Genomic DNA, 21450 nt, shown 5'->3' on the forward strand with positions numbered 1-21450 from the left:
ATAATTAAATGGAATACTCTGTACACAGAAACATCTTTGATCTAAGTGTGTAGAGCAGTATACCAGAAATTTCTGTTCCTGACAGCTTAACTACTTAGCAAATGCTCCTCACAATAGGAAATAAGTTATCAAGAAAAGAGCTTATATAAAGGGCACATTCTTGCCCTAGAAGAAAAGTCTATTTGGATGCAGAAGGGACTGCATCAGTACTGGATTCCTTCTGCTGATAGAGTCAATACAAAACCCACACACATAAAACCAGAGCAAAATAGAAAATTATTTCCTTTATGTTCTGGACTCTATGATGCAGCACCCACTCCCAATATTTAAAAAAAGTATATCTTCTAAATTCTGTTTATTCTCAGTCTGATGTTTGTGTTCCAGAAACACATTTCCATTGAGGGTGGGGAAGCAGCCTGAGCCGGCCTGGGTGGCTGCTGAAAGCCAGCTGGGGAAAATACAGTCTGAAATGGACGATCCACATGCTTAGATTTGAGAGTTGACTTCATTACTGCATTTTCAATAACACCAGCATTCAGAGTGGTCTCAAAAGTCACCAGGATAATAAGACTATTATCTCTCTCTGCAATATCTAATAAAAAGCTCCAAAGCACATCCAGTCCCTAGTTTTATAAAACATGGCAGCAAATTATCACCCAAGAATGTTCAGTGAGTAAGCAGCACTTCTTTCTGTATTCAGCCAGCTTTTTTCCTCACAGTGAGGGAAGATGATCTGAATCAACCACCCAGAAGACAACTTACAGTTGCAGGTGGTCTGCAGGAACAACAACAACAAAAAGACAGAAAGCTCCTCACAAAAGAATCTTCTGGGTGAAAGTTGGAATTTCAGAACAACCTCCATATTATCAATACAAAAATAAAGCTCCTATGATTTTTGTATACAAATTGTCTGTGATTTCAGTAGGCCTTCTAAAAGGGACATTTGAATTGAAATGGGTTTTGGATATGGTGCGGCAACTAGAGGAAAGGTGGAGTGAAGGTGGCAAGGCAAAATATAATGAGCATATACACTCCAGGTAGATATTGAAGCTGAGTCTATATATGGAAGAGAACTCTATAATGATACATTTATATAGATTGGTATGGGCCAAATTATCCCACACCACATTAGTAGGTATTCTGAGAAAAAAAAAAAAGAAAGAAATTGTTCAGCCAAGTTAGTTTGGGAAACACTTCATATTCTACACCCCTCCTGTAGAAACACAGTGACATTAGCATATTAAAGGCTCAAAGAATTCCTACAATGAAAAGCCTTCTTAGTTTTTTTTAACCCACTGTTTTCCAAATATATTGTACTATAAAATTACTCTTTTTCTGGAGGAGGGAGGGACTGAATGTCAATTAATATTTCAAGGTAACTACTTCACAGTGAAACATTTAGCAAAAATTAATCTAGGTGTTTCATATCTAAAATAATGTTATTTTACACATCTACATAATTGAAAGAAATGTGAGGTTATTTTCTTTTCCACTGAATTTATTTGCCTCAAATATTCATATCATTTGTTTGGCATAAATAAGACCATTCACCCCAAAGCTTCCATGGAAATATGTTTGATATTAATAAGAAAAGTTTTTTAAAAGCACAGTACAAACCTAATTTTCAATATGAGAGGAGAATCAATGTACTCAAATTCTCTAAAGAGTCACCCAGTGACACAGAGATAAAACTCTCCTGCTGACCTGCCTAGTAGCCACAAATGAACACAGGAATGCATCTTTTCTCTTTAAAGTTAAGAAGATTGATTTGTTCGTGGAAATTCTCTGAGACAATTACCTTTAAAAGTCTGAAATTGGTGCTCTATAAATAAAATACCCAGGATTCATTCTGTGGAATAAGTTCAGAAATATCTCTGGCAATACTTTTAAAGCTGAATTCCATATGGAAGTTAAAAAAAAGTGTTTAGCCAAGTTATTGGGGTGAGGGCCTTAAATGTTTCAATTTATTTTAGGGTCTGTTTATTTTCATGCAGAAAAAAACGAGTTTCCTTAAGAAAGCTACTTAGAAGAGAACAGAATCCACATAGTCAATCTCGGTATTGCTGTAAGTGTTCCTATGTGGTTTGACCCTCTCCCCCCAAAAATGATTGAACACATTTGTTTTAAAAATACAAAGCTATCTGGCAGTTTACTTAAAATATTACTGTGAACGGAGGTTGCTTCACCGCTCAGCCTTGGCCCCCTTCCAGTGGCATTTTGCTCTATTCAAAAGGATGATTACAGGTAACTCTACATAGGTTTCCAGGGATTCTTTAGAGAATTTTTGTTCTGAGAGATGTGCTGACCACACCTCCAGTTACTAATCTATCCACTTCACATTGGCAGTGGTAAGCTGCATGCCAAAATCACATTCCATTGGATGTTAGTCCTAAAAACTGCTGTAATTTTCTAATTTATTGTTCGATTTTTAGCTCTTGGAATGTGTCCGTGAACCAGGGAAACTTAAGGGGAAAGAAGGGACTGAAGGATTAGGTTCCCATGAGAACAAGAACAAGGCCGTGTTTGATTGACTGCTGCTGAAATACGGCATTTCACTAATTATGAATGAGCATTATGGAACTACCTCTGAGGCAGCCTGTGGCATCTCCACCTCTACTTGTGTTAACAAAAGCTGCTGGACTATAAATAATTAATATTAATGATGAGCAAACTCCATAAACCATGGTCTTCAATTAAAAAAAATACTTTTGCTTTTTTATACTATACGAGTAAGCATCGCTTTGCACAATAGATTTGTTTCTGGAAAGTGTATGTAAATTGATGTTTTGAAAATCAAACCATATTGTAAATGCATGAGATGAGCTTACTATTTAGAGGAAACCTGCAGTGAATCATTCTCAAAGTGAAGGATTCTTTTTAAGGGTGAAAAATTACCTTTATATCTGTTTGGAAATATATGCTAGAATTTTTGTGACAGGTTTTCATGGAATGGGAAAACATCTATATTTCTTTTCTTTTTTATCCAACATAAAATTGTGCACTATAATCATTCAGCAGCCAGTCTCCACTGTAATGGGGTGGGCATGTGAATGTGTATTTTCTGTTTCTTTCATCAAGAGAGATTATCGTGATTCATCTGCTTTATTGCTTGCCTTCTTTTTAAAAGGAGAATCAAGTAAAATTCTATTTATAGGAAATATTGCCTTGAAATTTTTCCATATGTGTGCCATTTACATTATTAAAATTAAATAAGAAAATAATTTTATACTGCAGGTTTAAATTCAGGAAATTATTTAATGGCTCTAAATCAGAAATATTTTTAAATGATCTGATATGCACAATGAATTGTTTTATCTGTCATCTCTCTCCTCTTTTTATCATATCTCATAAAATTTTTAAACAAGGAATTAAGAGACCACACACCTGAATTAAAATATGATTTGAAAAATCAAGTTAGTTTAGTTAAGATCTAAAGATTTTAGCAAGAACAATAGAAGGATGCATGCTCAGGAATACTCATCATGATATAATTTCTGAACAGGCACTAGGAGGTGAACATGCAAAGAGTGAGGATACTGTTCAGAGAAAGATCACTTTTCAGAAAATGAAAATTTGATTATTGATACTGGCATACTTATTTTACTTATGGCTTCAGGAACTTAAGATAAAAGTGTTAGTTACAAATAGGAAGGGTGTGAAGTGCTAAGTTGTATTATAGATTTGAAAGAATTTTAATTGAACTTTTTTGATTCTATTTTATAAAGTTAATTTATGTCCCATTCAGAATCGAATTACTGAAGACATTTCTTGGTTCAAAATTGTTATCTTTTAAAACTATTTTAGACACTCACTTAATATACCATTTAGTTAAATTCCTTACAGTGTACTTTTCCTAGCAAAAGAAAAAAAAATTAGTCTATTGGGCCTAAAGCAAATATTCTAAAAACACACACACAAATATTTCTAAACAGTGTATATCTACTTTATGGCAATACTCTCTTAACTTAGTGCTTAGGAGCAAGGGAAATAGTACCTCGGTGGATTATTTTTCATAGTTCACTCAGCAATGTGTTTACTAAGTCACTGTTACAACTATGTACTTATATGGTTTGATATACAGTGTGTTCTACAATAGTGTGTCTTCTGAGATTCAATTCTTATTTTTAAAACCTCTTTAAATGTTATTTTATCTTCAATCTCAGTAAAAACAAGATTATTTCTCTAGGGATTCATAGTCAAGCCTGATAATAATTAAAGGCAGAGTCTGAAGTATCTTTTCAGACCAGGGAAAGAGAAACAGATATGTTGTATCAGGAATGATTTGCCTAGACAAGGGAATAGAGTGATTATTTCACAGAATGGCAAGGGCTATTTCATGAAATTTTATTCATGCATTTTTTTTATTCAGATGATTTCCCTTATGTATGCAAAGAATTGGGAATTTAGAAAAGGATTCCCAATTCTCACTAAAAAACTGGCAACATACTTATTATGATATTTCAAAAGTAGTTACTCACATTTATATGAACTAAGCAATCAACAATTATGACTCAGGAAATTAACCAGTGATGATTGTAGAAATGGTGAAAGGCTAGCCTGGGAATCGGGAGTACAGAACATCTTTGATCAAGTTCTTGTCCTCCATTGTTCCATCCATCTTGTCCTCCCTCTGTTATCTCTAGAGGGTATTGCCATGTCCCAAGACAAGTCCAGGTGGATTCCATGACTGGATATTCCATGGACAGGCAGGAAGGCAAGGCTAAGGCATTTATTTTTGAAGTCAACCAGATGTAGTTTCAAGTCACAGATTCACGATTATTTGCTACAAGAATTTAGCTTTAATTCGTGGACTTTGATTCCTTGTGTTGTAAAATGTGGGTGAAAGTAGTGCCTACATCTCATGGAGTTGTGATTAGTTTATCATGTAATAGATATAAAATATTCAGCATAGTGCTTGGAAATTAATAAGTCCTAGCATTTTATTTTTTTACAATCACATGATACAAGTACAATTGTGACTGTGACATGATAATGTGGTAAGCTCCAAGAATGAGAAGAGTCTGTCTAGAACTCAAAGTGTATGCATTTAAGATATTCAAGCCATTTTTCATTTTCACTGAAGTGTGGGGGTCAGCAAAAGAAATATCCAATTTAGTCCAAGTTTGCTCATTCTAGAGAGGTCCTGCTCCAATTGGGGGCCTCTGGGACAAGTCGGAGAATACAGTGAAAGTTTCCTCAGATGGCTAAAGATTGGAATATATTGCAAATAGCACTCACACAGAAGACTCACTGAGAATGCCCATACTTATCACAAGTATAACCAATAACAATAATTAATGTTTATTGATGTACCGGGCACTGTGGTAAGTACTCCAATCATTTAATTCTACAATAAGGTACTCTTATCATCCCTATTCTGCACATCAGGAAACTAAGTAACAGAGAGGCTAAATAATTTGCCCAAGATTGTGTGGCTAAACAATGGTGGAACTGGGATTTGAGTCCAGGCATTTTGATTTCATGGCCTATCTACTTCAATTTCTATATTGTATTCTTTCCAATAGCATATACATGCATATATATATATATATATATATATATATATATATATATATATATATTTCTTCTTATTGTACAACTGTTTGGATGTTAAAGAATAGAAGAATAGCATCTATGAAATATTAGTGTTACTGCAGACTAATTTACACCTTCCAGATCATTCTTGCATGGCCTACCACACTCTGTACAATGTTTTCTGGTTATTTATTGTGTGGGGAGATCCTGCACCAGTTGCTGAGGTTAAAAGTGAATGAATTTCATGCCTTTGACTCAGGAGGTCAAACATTTGTGAACCTATTATGCCAGGAGAGCTGCATTTTTATCTACCTTACTCACAGGCAGGAAACTGGCCGTGTGTGTTTTTGGGCCATTCATGGCCATTTATTGTGTTCAGAGGGATACCATAATTCAGTCATCATCATCACAGTGTCCTTGACATCCGGACCAACCAAGCCAGAATGAAGAGACTCAAGTGAGGTGAGAGGTAATTCCACTCCAAATATTCAGACAGAACTATACTTTCTCTAGGAACTCTCCCAACACTAGAGGATGAGTTCCCATGGCTCCAATCCATCAGTTCTAACTACTTGAAATCATCCAACTGGTTTAATATTTGATATCTGTTCTGTGTAAAATAGTATGCCAACTTTTTTTTTCATAGTAATATCATCACTCTGGTCTGAAATTGTTCCTTCCAGAGAGTTAGTAATTTTCTATATGTGCCATTAAAATCCTATTATGTGTGTATTAGAAAAGAAAGAGAAGAAAAAACCACCATCAACAATACCCATCTTGTTGTGGAAGCACAGACTAATCCTCATGTGCTTGCCTTGAGAGAGAACTGCACAAAAAAATCCCTGAAATTACCAATACCTCAATCCTCATCTTCCTGAAAGGCAAGATACTCTGTATCACTTGTTTCATATCTCTGGCTTTGGGAGTATCAATATGATTGTGGCTCTTTATGCCATTAGGCAAATCAGTGACTGTTTTCTTCATCTTAAAGTCTGTCATGCTGTTCTCTGCACTCCCCAACTGCCCAGAGTCCTGGGCACAGCAATCTGGTTTGAAAGTGGCTGCCATTTGGATCTTGCAACTACTAGGTTTGTCTGAGGTAGACCCGCAGCACTATCTTCTCTATCTTACATCTTTGCTGTGCATCTTGGCTTTTTGCCACTGTGAATACTGAACATCACAGTTCTTTCTGAATAGCATAAATTGAGCCAAAGTTGATTTAAATTTCATGCAGAAAACAGCTTTGCTTCAAACCACAGCCATTTTATACATTTAAAAACCCATCAGGATATAATCTTTTTCTCTCCCCTCCCTAAGACATACAAACTTTCTAGCAGACGGGCAGGCAGATTATTTCAATTAAGAGGCTGTCGCTGACAATTGTAAGCAACCTTTCTTCAAAGTTCATGGCAGGAGTGCACTTCTAAATTTCTTAGTGACTCTGTCAGGATCTAATTTTCAAGGTACGGTTACCATAGTAGCAACCTGGAATTTTAATCCAGTAGTAAAGGGTGAGACAGGTCACCAGTTTTAGGTCCTCTTCAATCTCAGAAGAAAAAGCACTGCAAAAAAGTGGGAAGATACAGGGGGACCTATCCCCAAATTCCATTCTACAACACAGTGGGATGGGGAAAATAATGTGATTTTTCTCAAGTTTTTAAATTCTCCTATAAATGCAGAAACTATCAGTGAATTAAGTATTAATTCCTTGGGTGTAAGTGAGTAGAGAACACACTTATTCTTCATAAGATTGTGAGACACTCAAAAGCAGGTTGGGGATATCTAATGAGGAAAGGATTGGCACAGATAGTTATTGATTTTAAGTCTGCTGCCTCTGACAGCATTGACAATTAATCCTTCCATTTAAACTACATTGACACAGACTTTTTAAATTTCATGGTCAATATTAGCAAAAAAAAAAAAAAAAACAAAACATTCAACTAGGAGTCAAGAAGAAAATTGAGCTTTGGCACACTACTAACTATGTGAGCTTGGCCACCTTACTTAAACTATCTGAACTTGACTTTCCACATTTTTAATACAGAGAGAACACCAATTAATAGTTGACTGCAAGCCCCTTTCATGAGTTCATCTCTGACACTGTTCACTAAGAAATACGATTAATGTATCATTTCTGTTTTATTAAATGATGAAACAAAAGCTAGGAAAAGCACCAAGTAAATTCATCAAGTTATAAGACAGAGGAGTGGGGGAACTGTGATTTGAGCCACCCAGAAGCAGGGGCCACATTTGCATTCTCTCTAGGGCATTGATAACTCCTGGCCCTGAAAATTGAGTAGAGACCAAATGTAACAATATGTATGGAAGACCTATAATACCATTGAACTAGAAAGAATTATTACCATTGCTATTTTGTTATTGTTCTCTGTACTTAACAATTAGTAATAGTTCAATTGAAATGTTACTTGGATGAGGTAGATACAGTATAAAACAAGATATTTATGCTCTAAATTCAGGAATCCTAGAGTGAAATTCCAGCTCTCTGAGCAACCCTCTGTGATCTTGATCAAGTTATGTAACTATTCTGAGATGAAATCCCCTTCTCCATAAAATTGTCTTAACTATATCTACCTCTCAGGGATGCTACAAGGATATAACATGGTTACATAAACAACATAATTGGCCCAGGAGAAAGAGCACCAGGCAGACCTGACTGCCAGTGTTAGCAACAGCATTGACTCTGTAGCCACAACTGTTAGTTTGGTACTGTCTCTTAGCCCTTGGTAATGGTGAGGGTTATAATCATGTCAATATAGTGAAAATAATATCAAAATCACAGATCTGTTGTAAGGTTGAAATAACGGATGTTTGTAAGATGTTTGCCAGTGTCTGGAATAGTAGATACTAGAAGTGGTGACATTATGTCACCTAGGCAAATACTCACATACAGTTTACTTTCTCTCTTCTTCTGCCATGTGATCTATGGAAATTATTGGAAATGACTTAGAATGAACCTTTCTAGACAATATGAACATTAGGTACTTTCAAAAAGATTTTTTTTTCTTGGAAAATTTAGAGATTCCACATAGTTAAAATTGAGGGAGCTATCTGGGATATTTTTAAAAGTGGGCAATGTTTTTCAGAAACAAGTAACACCACACATTAGGCAATGGAGCTGGCAGAGTTATAAATCATTACTTTCCACTCCTTCCTGGGCATATTTCTATCATCATTCTATTAGGCCCCCTGGAAACTTACACAAGGACAATACAGTTTACTGAAGGGATGCACTGGCAGATCATGGGTGTCAGGATCCCACAAGATAACAGAGAAAATAATTTTTTTCATTTGTTTTTAGCAGGCTTACTCCAACCCCACCATACTCCATCCCACCCCCTCTCTACCAAACTTGGCAACATGTTTGGAGATGTCAATCAGATAGCTTGAGACTTTTTTTTTCCTTTTTTGGTTCTCATTGTTAAAGTAGATGGATGAACCACAAAGAAAGGCATGTGTCAGATTTTTCAACTGATTTTACAGCTGTAATTGAGCGTGCATCTGCGGTACTCTACTAACACTGCTCCCCACTCATCAGTAAAATGGAAGGGCTTTTAGCAGTGCTGAGGTGTCAAGAGCAGACCATTTAAACATAACATTCCCAATAACATAATTGTGGCAAAGGATCTGGCTGTTTGTGAGATTCTTGATAGGATGGAAAAACAAAATGAATAGTTTAGAAGCAGGGTGGATATTTTTTTGTCATCTACTCCAGTCTCAGTTGCATTTTTTTTGTTGTTTTTTTCATTTTAGTTTATAGGAATGATCCACAGAGCTTGTCTACATTGCTACTATATTTTTTTCCTGTGGGCCTGGAAGACTTGTCAGGACTCTGATTGATGAGTTCTGGCCCTGTAGGCATCTGGAGAATCTGGGGACAAGGAAGAATGTTCTAATGGGAGTTTAGAATCCTGGACTGTAGTCCCAGCTCTGTTGTTCCTTAAGTGGGAGACTTTGAACAAATATCTTCCCCTCCCTATGCCTGGTTTCTTTCCACCTGGCTCCCTTAATAGAGTCACTCTGATGCTCACATGTGGATAAAGTATCATGTGAAAGTACTTCAGAATTATCAATCACAATGCACAGGAAAAATATCTCTGATCATAGAATTTTATAATCGAATAACTTTTAAAAAAGAGTGTATCTGTGTGCACATGCATGTCATTTTATCAGATAGCATTAGAGGAACCTAATATTCTGGGATATAGAGTGTATGTGTGCATGTGTGTATGCATGTATGTGTTATCACATTACAGTCAATTATATAAGTGATATTATTTTAACTTTGATACCTTGCCTATTAACTTCATCACCTTACACCAGTATTATTTGCTTCATTCAGTTGCTGTTCAAAATGCTGAAGAGAACTCAAAAATATGTCACTATGGTTGATGACAGATGGGAATATTTTTTAAAAAAATTATTCCACTATGAGGATATAAAGCTACTTCCAATTATCAAAGTTGGTAAGCACAAAAGGTGATGGATGAACCTCTCATAAAAACAGACCAAAATATTAGTTTTCTCTCCTTCTCACTTTAATATGGCAAAACGGAGATTTCTGGAGAGACACATTGTTCCCACCATATGTTACCACAATTAATCTTATGCGAATTTTCCATAATGGTATAACTCCTTTGCAGACAGGGATCCTTTGCACTCACTGTAGGAAACATCTCATAGTCATGGTGACACAATTTGACTTTAGACTCTGAGCTGAGGATGAGTATGCCTGTGGGGGAATATCCACATTGGCATTTGTAGTATTTGCAGTATACGGAAGACAGCACTTTATAATAATATTTAGATCTCTGATTTAAACCAAAATGCCAGTTACCATTTGGGCTTGGATTGTAATTAGTGCACTTTTACCGATTGACTGGATAAGATCACATCTGACTTCAATCAGTACAGCAATCTCCAAAGTGCCCATGGGATGGTTTCAGTGGAAGAAGAGCACGCTCTCTGGAGTTAGTCCTGGCTCTAACCTTTGCTACTGTGATATTTGAGCAACTTATTCAATGGCTCTGAGCTTTGGGTTTTGCTTCTATAATAATAATAAATCCACAGGCCTGTTGCAAAGAGAAAAAATGCATGGAGAGTGCCTGGCACATATAATATACTCAATATATAGGAGTTAGTCAAGTTACTGGTGGTGTTGGTGTAAGTCCAATCTTCCCCAACTGTGAAGGATGTTCAGAGTTTCCCTGAGTTACTAGTGTGTGGTCAAAAGCCTTCCACATAGAAGGTTTGAATACACATTTGTTGAAAGGAATGAACAATTGAACGAATGAATGAACATATGAATGAATGTAAAAACAGATACAAATCAGGTAGAAGAGATACTCAAAGTTTCCCTGAGAGAAAGACATTCCTTTCCAATTACAGAGATGTCTCAAAATCCACCTGAAATATGCAATTCCTGTGACAGACATGAATCCAGGACCAACACCAGAAAAATCAAATCTGATCTTTCAACTCTGCTGAGTAAACACATTTATGTTTTTACCTTGTGTAATAGAAGTGGAAAGCTACAGCTCCCTTTGTGAAGGAGCCCTGGTTCTCAGTCTTGGCACCCATCAAGCCAAGGCAGCTTCAACACTCCTTGATGTGAACATTCCAAATGCCAATATTGCTTGTTGTCACATTAGCCAATATACAATCCTCAACATAAAATCCTCTTGATGTCTGATTACTCTTCTTAAGGACCTCATGCTGATTCATTTCAAACTGTGAATTACCTTTAATTCACAGCTTGAATAGGCTGCCAAATTTTGTTTTCTCTGCTCCCAGGTGGCTGTCCCTGATGCAGTGGAGAACTTCCAAAAATATATTAAGTCCTTAGGAAAAGTTGGCAGGCTCTGAGCCATGGGGCATACAAGACAGGCTTAAAGCAAGAGTTGGCATACTTCTCAGTTTAAAATCCAGAATGGCTACAACTAGTGAAAGTCACTGAGATTACTAGTTTATCTGGAGAGTTAGTTTGGTTTTTGTAAGCTTCCAACTTAATATCAATATTATCAAATCTCAAGTACAAAATCATGTATTTTGATTAAGAATTAATCTGATTAAGAAAATAGCAGCTATTTTTTTTTTCCTGCTGCATTACCCACTTTGCTCCTGAAATTGCATCTAAGTAGCAGACCAAACATCTACTTAGGGAAGAATATATGAAATTGCTACAGAGTGGGTTGTTGCTATGTAATAAGGAAAAGCAGTTCTTAAATCTCAAATCAAATTCTCAAAAGGAATTTTTCCAATGATGAAAGTTTTGGCAGATGGATGGTCAGGGTTGTAATGAATGTGGGGATTTTTTTATTTTAGTAAAAAAAATAAAATTCATTGAAGAAATAATGTAATGCTTATATTGGTTATAGCAATGTGAAAAAAAAAATTTCTCATAATCTTTATATTCTCTCTGGTAATTAAATCTCCATAACACTTAGGGAAAAGTTTAGAAATAATGATATTTTAACAGTTTTGATCCGGTTTTGCATATTTTAAAGCATAGAGGCATAATAACTTTTGTTAATCATTTCTTCCAAGCAGCACTACAGGTCTGTTTAAAGATTGTATCCAGGTACAAAAAGCTAAATTTGGTGTACCAAATCCTTGAAGCCATCAGATCCCATGTGGAAGCACAACATAGAAGGAAGAGCAGGGACTTTGGATCTATATGGTCCTGAGCCCACGTTCAAACTTTCCCACCAAAGAATGGTGTTACTTTGATGGTTCTTCTGCATGTTTGTAGCCAAAATATTCATTCGAGATCAGTATACATGATTAGTTCATTGTGTATTTGGATTGTGCATACATTAGGGGAAGGGATACACTGTAGGTTTGATTTTCTCATCTATAGAATTGGAATAAAGTGCAGCACCTCCAGGATGGCTGATAAGCTTGATAGGGTGAGATATATATATATATATATATATATATATATATACACACACACACACACACACACACCAGAGCCTGGGATGGAGCCTAGAACATGTGCCTAGACACGATGATAATTGTTTGAGACTTCTGCCATTTCTTAGATGTTGTAATTTCCTTTCCTCCTACATATAGTTACATTCAATCATTTGTTCATGTGAAATGCTTGTCAAACGCCCACAGTAAATTGAGGCTGGTTACAACCAGTATGTCTCCATGTGGTCTTTTATCAACTCTCTACATCCATGGTTGTGATGTTTTCAAATGTGTAGCTAATACTATAAGTGCAAGAAGTAGATTTATGATGAAGAAAAAATGACATATGGTCATATTTGTCTTTATTTGGGGGCTTTCATAGAAACTATCTGGACATTCTGTATAGTATGGCTTATAATACAACATCTGCTTGGTTGAAAGGTGGGGGGTCTGGATTTTTTCCATTTAGATAGAGTCCAAATGTTAACAACCAAGTTTAACAAAAGTGTCAGATATTTAAAGCTGCCATCTTCTCAACAACTCACAAAACTAACTGAAGTCAAAGGCTGTTTGGTAGACACCCACCAGTTCATGAAAGCTGAAAATTCTTCTCAGGGAAATGGAATACATTTATTTCTTTCAATTTATGATGGCTCATAAAAGAATAAAAGGTCATACCTTTTGAAGGTATTGACAAGTAATTGACAAGGCATTACAATAAATTAGATGAAGCAATCTAACTCAGCCAAAAAAAAAAAATCCAAATTCTTTTTTTCCCCTCCTCCATTACTCCTTAATGGTCTCAGGTGGCTGAGGGCAGGAAGATCATACGTTTGAGACTAACCTCAGCAATTTAGCGAGACACTGTCTTGAAATTAAAACAAAACAAAATGAAACGAAAAAAGAGACAGGATATATAAGTGAATGGCAATGCATTCTAGGGTTAAATCCCTAATACCCTCCTTCCCACAAAAAAGGAAATAAAGTATAAATTAACACAGTGTCTAGTAAGTATTTTGAGAACCTGAATCTGGAAACTGAAAATAGTGTATCTCTTAGTCACAGAATTGACATGATACCACTCTAAAAATACAACATTCTGTCACCCCAAGAAATACAATTTGACCTTCTTAAGCTCATGTCTCACCCTCCTTTTGAGGGCACAGACCATTTTTGGAGGAGGCAATAAACCTCACTGGATTCAGAAGATCTGGGAAAGGATTTTTCAAAGACTGTAAAACAGCTCAGAATAATAGAGGCTAAAGGTGGGTGGGTTGGGGGACACCAACTGCTGGGTCTTCTCTCCTTTAGAAATTACTAAGGATTAAAGTTAAATGTACTCTTATTTTGCAAGTTTTACCTTCTAAAGAGTATGCTTACATAGAATTCGAGAAGTGTTTGTGTACATATCCATATGTGTATACACTGAGCTCATTAATTTGTACAATTTCCCTTGAGGGATTCTGTCTGTATGCTTTAAAGATACATTCTGCTGATACATTCTGATACATTCATTGGTTTCTCCCAATACAAAAATTGCTAGGGAGCAGAGGCTCAGACACAGGTCTCCAAACTCCCCCAGTCTAATGCTCTTGCTTCACAGGCATTCAGGGTTCCAGATGGAGCATATAGAATATCACCCCATTGACAACACCCGGTGAAAAGCACTGTATGTTAACAAAGTGCAGAGACTGGGTGGGAAAATATCCAGTCTCCAAAAGGCCAATCATGCACTGGGGTCAGGCCCAGAGAGAGCAGCAAATGTGAAGAACAAAAAGGGAGCCTGGCTAGTTGCAAACCTGCACTAAGGCACCCAGGGTCAGTATTTTCAGACCTGGGGGCCATGCACATAGTCCTTATAAACAATCCACACTCCAATGGAAGATCTGTGTTTTGTCAACCAAAGAAAACAAGCAAAAAGGAAGAAAATGAATAGAGTGTCTCAGCAATTAAGGGATTGTTTTACAAGACTTTAATCTCTCTGCACTGGCACTAAGTGATGGGGAGCATGTCCAGCACATTTGCTGACCTTGGGTGGGCATCATTCCTGTGGCCCCACTGACTTGGGGACTACTTCCCTCCAAACTCCAGGCACCAGAAGTCTGTCTATACTCAGAATATTCTTAATAGCCTGGAGGATTACCCTGACAAATGGAAAATCCTAGAAGTTGGCTTAAAAGTACATTGTGGTAAGGTATGGGGGAATAACAGTAGTTCTTAATAATTTGGAAATTAAAAATGAAAACAAATCTATCACAAGTCTGACTTATGCTGTACAACCAGAAGGGAATTTATTCCAGGTAAAATTTGATGGGAAGTGTCTAAGCTTTAAATCAAGTAGCCAAAAAAAAGGAGTAGCTCATTTACAAAATAAACTTGGTGTCTTCTAATTTTACCAAAGCTTCATAGAGAGAACTTTAATCTTATTGACTGTACTATATACCACCATGCTATAAGGAGGTGTTTTCTGAAATGCAGCCCTTAACTATAAACCTCCATTGAAAAATTCATTTCCATTAGTTAGAAACTACTGGAATATTTCATTCTATGGTATATATAGAAAATAGCATTTCTCTAGCAGGAGACTAACACTTAAGCTCTGGGAGTAAAATAATTGTACATTGAAAAATATGCTTTTATATTTTTCATGTTTGTAAACCTGCATTGATTTCCTAAATCTGCATGTGTTTTATTGAGTTTTTTTAATGGGGGGTAAAGTGGGGTAGGAGTAGAACCAGGGAGAAAAAGATATATTGATTACCAGAATAACAAAGGGAATTTATTTAGATGATTCATGGAAAAGCTGAATTTCACAATATAAAGATGATTTTGATTTCTGTGTTTCCATAAAGTTTGATACTTAAATTAGGATTATGGTTTTGTTATCTCTCTTGTTATATTTTCTTGTTTCGTTTTTCAATTGAGGACTCTTGGTTATTGAAGTTGAACTTTGAATTACAAGGCATAGATCAGGCTAGAAAACCAAATAAGATGATTGGTGATAGGGTCAGGACTTCCAGGCTTTGCCACTACACTGCAGCAAGAATGTGTAGTACCAATGCGATTGACTTTCTCAGAGCCTCAGTCTATTTGGCAATCATTCCCAGTTGTTTTATGCAATTATTTGTGATCTTCCAAAAGGTGAGCAATTTGCTTCAAGTATGCCATTAGACCACTTGAATGTCATAAATTATTTCATTTTGAAAAATTTCAAGTATGTACTATTTCTCACACAGAAATTCTACTTCTATTTTCTATTATTAGGAATGAAAGAAGTTGTGAGAGAGCTACTCCCTTGATACATTCTTGGACAAATGGATATTAAAAAAATATACAACAGTTAATCTGAGGAAATTGGTTTCTACAAACTCCTCCTTCAATTAACATTAATAAAAAATGAAGACTGTCCTGAGTGAATTGTAGGACCCTGGGTTCTGAACTTCAATCAAGCACCATGTAATCTCATACACTATCCCTTCCTGGGTAGTCCTGTTTGTGTTTAATATACAGATGTTAGATGACCTGCAAATACTAGGGTCTTGGAAAGACTGACCACAGTAAGCCATTCAACAGTTTACATCCAATCATGGTTGCTCAGATGTGTTCCTTGCCCACCCTAGCTAGCACTAGCTGACTACTATGTATGATGATGTTTGTAGTTAAAGGTGTGTAATACTTGAACAAGTAGTGAAAATGTGGGAAATAGACATTTACAGATTTTTTTTTCACTGAAACCAGAGTTGTTTCCATATCTCATGTATTGACCCAACATGTATCTACATAATTAGAGAACCTAATGGTGTCCACATAGATTAGTGCTACTTGCTATAGTCCAAATGTTTGTATCCTCCTAAAATTCCCATTGGATCCTCACCCCCAGGGTGATAGGTTATGAGAATAGAGCCTTAATGAGTGGGATGAGTGCCTTTATAAAGGAGTGCTCAAAGAGACATCTTGTCCCTTCTACCATGTGAGGTAGAGAAGGTGACTGTCTATGAGGAAGTGGGTCCTTACCAGACATCAGTTCTACTAGTGCCTTGATATCTGACTTCTCAGACTCTAGAACTGTGAGAAATACACTTCTGTTGCTTATAAGATACCTAGCACATGGATTTTTGTTATAGCAGCCCAAACAGGCAAAGACAATGGGAGATGTAATTATATCCCCTGATGAAAGCACATCTTACTATGAATCAGGATTCATAGTTTGAAGGAGCAAGAAAGAACAAAAAGAATAAGCTCAGAATTGAGGTACTCTTCCTTTGACAAACACCTGCGCCCCCCAGAAGCCTGGCTTGGAAATCCAAGTACTCACGATGTGAATGATACTGACTTTGTAGAAGCTCTGCTGGTTGGGTCACTCCACTCTGAAATAAAGAACACCAAAAATTACTATTCATGTTTCTACTGTCAAACAATAATTCTGAATGAAATTAGTTTTCAAACATGCAGTCCTCCAAGTTTCCTTTCATGGATAACAGATGAAAAATATTGCAACATAACTGTCATTTTTCTACCATGTTTTAATGATATTGACTAGGAAACAGTGAGAAGCAATGGAAAAGAGGACATGGATGCTTGGACTAACAAGGAATCTTCAAAAACACTTACTTTGTAATGTAAATCCTGGGGTCAAATGTTGAGATTCCTATAAGGAAGAACACATAATACAAACATTAGTTAAATATTACAAGGGAACAAAAGGTATATTCTTTTATGGCTGAAGATATAAAGTTGACTAATGCTTGCAAATGGGAAACCATTAGCAATTACATTAATTAGGCTTCAGTCAGTAGCTCTATTTGAAGGACAAGCATTTTCTAGCCATACCTGCTGCCACATGATCCTAATTCCCATTTTATCAGAATTATAAGTAAGACTGGTATCTATTTGGAAATGCATGCCACATAGAAACAAATGACCCATATATGTGAAATTGAAGTGCATAATTTCTTACTTAACTAAGCAATCAATCATGTTTCCAAGGAAGTAAAGGGGACTTGATTCAAACAAACAAATGATCATGGCTTTGGTAAAATTATAAATAAGACTTTAATTTATAGATATGCTAAATTTCCCCTTTTCTAGAAACCACTCCAACTTTTTACCTTCACAATGACTCATATGCAATAGCTGTACTTTATTTTGTGCCAGAGAAGGGTTCTTAAAACTCACTCACAAATCTGTTGAAGTATAGGAACCAATTTTTAATATGTTTGTAGGGTACATTATTCAAAAGGATTTAAATTTAATTTAAAAGTCACTGTTCACCCAATTCATTTACTGTTTTGAGAAATTCAGACTTGCACACATGGGGCTTGCTGGCACACCCATGTGGATCCTGACAACTGGCAGGCAGAAACAGTACAGTGATGTTCACGTCACACATAGTACTATGCAGATAGAAGAGAGAATTAGAACAGACTGCAAAGCAAGCATTCTAAAACTGGAGACAATGAATTCAAGTAAATATAAGAATTAGTTATCGATCACTGCTGCAAGTAATCTATTCATTAAGCTTACTCTCACCACTCTATAGAGGAAAACAAGACCACAGCATAATTTATCTTTAAAACAAGTAAGCAAGAACTATACCACCATGCTTTAGCTGAAAGTGAAGTTTCCAATCTCTTCAGCATGACTTCATTGCTTGAGAGATTTGTCTTTTGGGAGGATCCCCATTCCAGAAGACTCCAATCAACTCAAGAAGGGGTGGGAAAGCCCTCTTAGCTAGACAGCTATGGTGAAGCCCATGGGGTTTCTTATTCAAAGGCTTCTGAACCCTCACTGATAGAGAACTTCCTTTTGATAATAGGTTCTAAAAACTCTGACCTCTTGATTCCTACCCCTTAGCAATCACAGATGGCAAGGAAGGGGAAATACTTTTGAACAATGTCCAGCCATTGAAAGAAACATTGAGATGTAAAAATTGACAGCACAGAAATCCACAGAAAATGACAGCAAACTCAGAACTTGAAAAGCAGACACTCTGGCCCTTCTTACCTATATTAACAGCTCCAAGAGCACAAATAGAACATAGTATAATATTACTGCACAGTACACTAACTGATGCTCATGATAATATTTAAGTTATCAAGAATGACTAATGCATGTTCAGCAAAATCTTTAAAAGAAGTCTGGAAAACATTACACTTCAAAAAAATTTCTATTACCTAGTCACTACGGAATGATAACTTTCAGTTATTCAGGAATTTCAGTTATTCAGAACATCTAGTTTTTTCATAGTGAAAAATAAGTTAGATTTGATCATTTGTATCTACTATAAAGCAATATTTCTATCTGCTATTTTTCTTAGGTATTTCATTATAAAAGTACAGGGCAGGTTTGGACTTGTAAAACTTTTGGAAATTGAATAAGTTCCAAATCAATCAAACCAATCTGATCAGTGAGTAAAACACAGCCTTTGCCAGTGCTCTTATAAACCTGATTTTCAAAATCACCCAAGTATTTTACATCTTAGTCCCAAACAATCAGTTGTTTCAGGGCATAAAGGGAGTGATGCATGAAGCAAACAGGAAGATTATGTTACTGAATTTAACTAATTGACATTACGTATTCATGATATAGTTTTATCTGTTAAGCTGAATAAGACATTTTATAAACTGGAAATCTGAACAAATGAAGCACATTTGTATATCACCAAAGTCACTAAGTACATACCCAACCTTAACTGGAAGTAGACTGCCTGGTCAGTGAAAGATGCTTCATTATTCATATAGTAATTATTAATTGATAAAGTACAAATTTTAAACAAGTACTTGACTCTAGTTGGGTGTCTGTAGTCCCAGTGGCTTGAGAGGCTGAGACAGAAGGATTGCAAGTTCTAAGTCAGCCTCAGCAACTTAGTAAGGCCATAAGGAACTTAATGTATCCTGTCTCAAAAAAGGGCGGCAGGGACCTGTAGATGTGCCTCAGTGGTTAAGCTCTCCTGGGTTCAATCCCTTGTATGTATGAATAAATAAATAAATAAATAAACAAACAAACAAATAAATAAATAAATAAGCAGACACTTGACTTCGAGTTGTGCATTTCTTTCATACATTTGTCATAGATGCTAGAATATAATGATGCCAAATTGCTTTCACAAACTTAAGTGAGACACATTGAAATAATAGCCTTTATGATAGTTCTACAATTGGAGACTCCTATAGGATCTAGATTATAGAGCAGGGGTCAGCTAACTCTTCCTGCTAAGGGCCAGATAGTAAATAATTTAGGATTTGGAAAACATATGGTCTCTTTCATAATTATTCAACTCTGCATTATAGTGTGAATGGGTGTGGCCTGGTTCCAAGAGAGTTTGATTTATAGATTCTGAAATTTGAATATCATATTAATATTCATATTATTCACAATAACAATAATATAATTTTTATGTTGAAAAATTTAACCATTTAAAAATGTTATAAAAAGGTATAGATTATATAGTTGGCCTACCTCTACCTACAGAGGATAAAACATATTGCTCCATTTAATTCTGATAAGCATATATTTACTCCCTTCTTTCTGAGGGTTTCCATTCTCTGTGAGGAAACATGGACTGCTTTTTTTGTGGGGAGGGAGCACTGTGAATTGAACCCAGAAGTGCTTAGCTACTGAGCAACATCCCCATACCTTTTTATTTTTATTATTATTTTTTTTAATTTAAAAACAGAGTCTTTGGGCTGGGGTTGTGGCTCAGTGGTAGAGCTCTTGCCTGGCATGTGTGATGCACTGAGTTCGATTCTCAGCACCACATATAAATAAATAAAATAAAGGTCCATCAAGAACTAAAAAAATTTTAAAAAATTAAATAAATAAAAAGAGTCTTGCATAAGTTGCTTAGTGCACCTCACTAAGTTGCTGAGGCTGGCCTCAAACTTGTGATCATCCTATCCTAGCCTTCCAAATCACTAGGATAACAGGTGTGTGCCACCATGTTTGGCCCAAAACATGGCATTTAAAATTTGTGATTGGTAAGAAAAAAACTTAAATTGAGAAATTTTCAGCTGTATTTTTTTTTATAAGTTTACACAATCATAGACTATTTGACCTAAAAGTCTGCTGGGATTTTATGGTCGCCAAACACATACACCACCTCAAGTGCAGATGGGGAAGCTGAGGCTAAGAGGAATTTGAACAGGAGCACATGGCCAGCAAATGGCAGAACCAGGATTAAAAATATCTAAGATTTCTATTCTAATGGCAGCATTTTGCTAGGCAAACTCTGTCATGGATATAAGAAAAATGATGCTACCCAGGAGGGTGTTATCTCCCAGTTCTGGTCCAAGGATAGAAGAATGGGCAATCACCTATTCCACCCATTTTCTGGAGATTGTCATGTTTTGGAAGATGTAATTTGAACTGGGGCATCTTTAAATCTGTGTGAGAAAGAACACACTGAGAAACAGTATGACCCTTGGTGTCAAAACACTTTGATCTAAATACCGATGCCTTCATTTATTAACTGAGTGACCTCAAGCAGAAAATTCAACTACTATATGCCTCAATTTCCTCCTCTATGAACTAGGGATGAGAAAGGTTTTAATTTCTGTGAGTTGTAGTGAGGATTTAATTATTTGCTATATAGTAAATACTTAGAATGAGGTGAGGCATATGATATTATGTTTCTGATGTTATTATGTAGGATGTACTTTTCCTTCAAATCAACACTGTGACAGGAATCAAATGAAACAAAAGAGTGGATATGTGGCCATCCTGGTTTTACCCTTTTATCCAACTTGCTTCTATCTTTATTGTGAAGTTGATGGTAGCACAAGTAATTGGCAGAAAATGCAAGTCGTGCCTGATTCCAAATCATTCACATGCTACAAAAAGCCCATTTAAACAGCCAGTTCTTTTGTATATACTTGTAAATGTCAAAATTGCAGCTTGTACAAATTATCTCCAAAATTGGAAAACCCAGATGAAAACAATGCAATTGCTGTCCAAGTGGTGTATTCCATTCCGAAATGGATGGAA

General features: G+C 36.1%; 1 protein-coding gene across 1 annotated transcript in view; it reads right to left on the minus strand.

Annotated features, from left to right (window-relative positions):
- Window positions 1-21450, minus strand: part of Aff2 (ALF transcription elongation factor 2) — a 321062-nt gene that overhangs the window by 130561 nt on the left and 169051 nt on the right. The window contains exons 6-7 of the mRNA XM_077794011.1: window positions 17080-17116; window positions 16802-16835 (exon numbers count right to left, since the gene is read on the minus strand). Of these exons, the coding sequence (XP_077650137.1) occupies window positions 16802-16835; window positions 17080-17116 (71 nt within the window). The remainder of the gene's footprint in view (window positions 1-16801; window positions 16836-17079; window positions 17117-21450) is intronic.

This window comes from Urocitellus parryii, chromosome X (assembly GCF_045843805.1).
Source record: "Urocitellus parryii isolate mUroPar1 chromosome X, mUroPar1.hap1, whole genome shotgun sequence".
NCBI lineage: Eukaryota > Metazoa > Chordata > Mammalia > Rodentia > Sciuridae > Urocitellus > Urocitellus parryii.